Source organism: Passer montanus, unplaced genomic scaffold (genome assembly GCF_014805655.1).
Source record: "Passer montanus isolate IOZ18808 unplaced genomic scaffold, ASM1480565v1 scaffold2277, whole genome shotgun sequence".
Classification (NCBI taxonomy): domain Eukaryota; kingdom Metazoa; phylum Chordata; class Aves; order Passeriformes; family Passeridae; genus Passer; species Passer montanus.
In genome coordinates, this window is record NW_024366901.1 from 1 (window position 1) to 2,289 (window position 2,289).

Consider the following 2,289-nt stretch of genomic DNA (forward strand, 5'->3'; position numbering starts at 1 on the left):
AAAAGGCTCTTTCTCACAGAGGATGGTCTCCCAGGCACTGCAAGAGGCTCCTCAGGAAAGTGGTTACAGCACCGAGCTCGACAAGAGCTCAAGGAGTTTGGATAGGGATGACAGGGGCATGGTTGGGATTCCTGGGGGTGTCCTATTGACAAAAGGCTCTTTCTCACAGAGGATGGTCTCCCAGGCACTGCAAGAGGCTCCTCAGGAAAGTGGTTACAGCACCGAGCTCGACAAGAGCTCAAGGAGTTTGGATAGGGATGACAGGGGCATGGTTGGGATTCCTGGGGGTGTCCTCTGCAGGGCCAGGAGCTGGGACCTCTCCAGGTGACGGCGGGGCAAGCCACACACACCACATGCAAGCAGGAAGCCACCACACAGGGCTGCAGCTGCCGTGGTGCACTTTGCCATTGTCAATGGAAAGGTACTCACAAAGTGAGGGGAGAACCTCCTGTTGAAGTCACGCTGAGCCAGGATTCCTCCCTGCCCAGGAGCACTGGTGAAGCCAACCTGGAAAAGGCGGGGAAAAGACAGGCTTTGCCACCTTGCCTCCTCGCTCCAGAACCGGGCAGGGTGAGAGCAACACGGACATGCATCACCTCAACCATGCAGCTCTGGGAGCACGGTCAGGTGTGTCTGCAGGGATCCCATAAATCAGCCACTTACCACCACCTGGGCACCCTCCTGTGCCAGGTACGTGATGGTGGCAGAGGTGAAGTTGAAGTAGCCAGCCTTGAGAGGCCGTAGAACCACAGTGTGGGACACATTGCTGGCTCTGGGAGCTGGACGTTAAGGAACACTTGTAATTTCATCCCGGGAAGAAAAGTGAGGAGATGGGAAAGAGCAAAAGTGCTGCTGACAGATCTGAGTGCTCGTGGTCACAGACAGCCACACCCACCCAAGGCTGACCCAGATGCTCCTCCACAGGCAGAGGAACTACCCCGGGACCTGGTCCTGTCTGCAAGGAACTTTGTTTTTACACTGCACCATCCAGAAGAGCAGCGGTTTGGATCTGCCACCCTGTCCAGGTTCTGGAAGGAATTTTAGGGACAGCAGATGAAGATGGGACAAAGCTGCAGGAGCAAGAAAAAGAGTTGGGAGAAATTTCAAGACATGAAAAGATACGGAGCAATTCTGTCCCACTTAACGTTGAGCATGCCAGAGACGATGCCAAAATCTTCTGGGGGGAAGGAATCATCCGACAGCTCCACATCTAGGGCAGCACTGAACACAACAAAGACAGGGATGAGACAGGAATCTTAAGCTTTGCCATCGGCTCACAGGCTCTGCAGCAAAGTGCACTGACAGGTCCATCTTGACCAAATGGAAGAACTGATTTTTCAGAGATGAAATGTCACCAGTAGAAGATGGGGAGGAGAGTTGAGGTATCTTATAGAAAGACTGCAGAGGAGGAAGGCAAAGCTGAGAGAAAAAAACACAAGGACAGGAAAACCACCATTTTTTCCACAGCACAATTTGGCAATTTGCTGAACTTCAGATACCATCCCATGGATACACATGTTGGCCTAAATAATAACCAAATCCCACATATAAAATTACAGGATCTCATAACTGTTGTATCAATTCAACATTACAGCACCATATATCTTCTGTTGGCAGTACTGTGCTCAGTATGCATTATTCTGCCTTTAAAAAAAATCTAAAAAACAAAATCTCAAAGCCCTTTAACAGTGTCCTGCATTTTGTTCAGTCAGCTTTTCATTCTGGAATGAAGCTTTTTACCAGTGTGCTGGAAGTTCTGTTTTATCTTTGACAGGTCCTTAGTTAAGTCCTGATAGCAAAATGGAATTTTCACTAAAAAGAATAAACGTGAAAAAGAGCTCAGAAAGCAAGAAAGGGAGCTGCATGCGCGGGGAACAGAGTGTCACAGGACACCACAAGAACCACACCACGCTGGACTGACAGCTTGAGCAGCCATGAGGTGAAAGCAGGGACAGGGGAAGAGGAAGGAATAGGCAAATTTCAGGGTAAATCCTTCAGGCATTGCTGGAAAGCTCAGAGTTAGAGGGAGCAAAAGCAACAGCACATCACAGAGCTCAGAAATTGCCTTGTACCCTGCAGCCACACAGAGAACATTTGTTTGTGGCCAGTACTGAAGCCTGGACAGAACTTACCTGGAGCCAACATTGTAGATGTTGTACTGCAAAGTCAAGTCCTTGCCCTCCACTGCATATCTGTTCAACAGGGATTTGGAGGCCAGCAACCTGGCACCATCCTCGCAGTGAGCCACAGACACCAGGGCAAACACGGCAAGCAGCAGGAGCTTCATCT

General features: G+C 50.0%; 1 protein-coding gene across 1 annotated transcript; it reads right to left on the bottom strand.

Moving 5' to 3' along the window:
* Positions 1-429: 429 nt before the first annotated feature.
* Positions 430-2,287, bottom strand: SSR2 (signal sequence receptor subunit 2; the record flags this gene model as incomplete). Its single annotated transcript, XM_039710240.1, has 4 exons — positions 2,133-2,287; positions 1,123-1,221; positions 664-772; positions 430-507 (listed from the first exon to the last, which is right to left on the bottom strand). Coding segments are annotated over exons 1-4 (441 nt in total), but the record flags the coding sequence as incomplete, so codon positions are not given.
* Between the last annotated feature and the right edge of the window lie 2 nt (positions 2,288-2,289).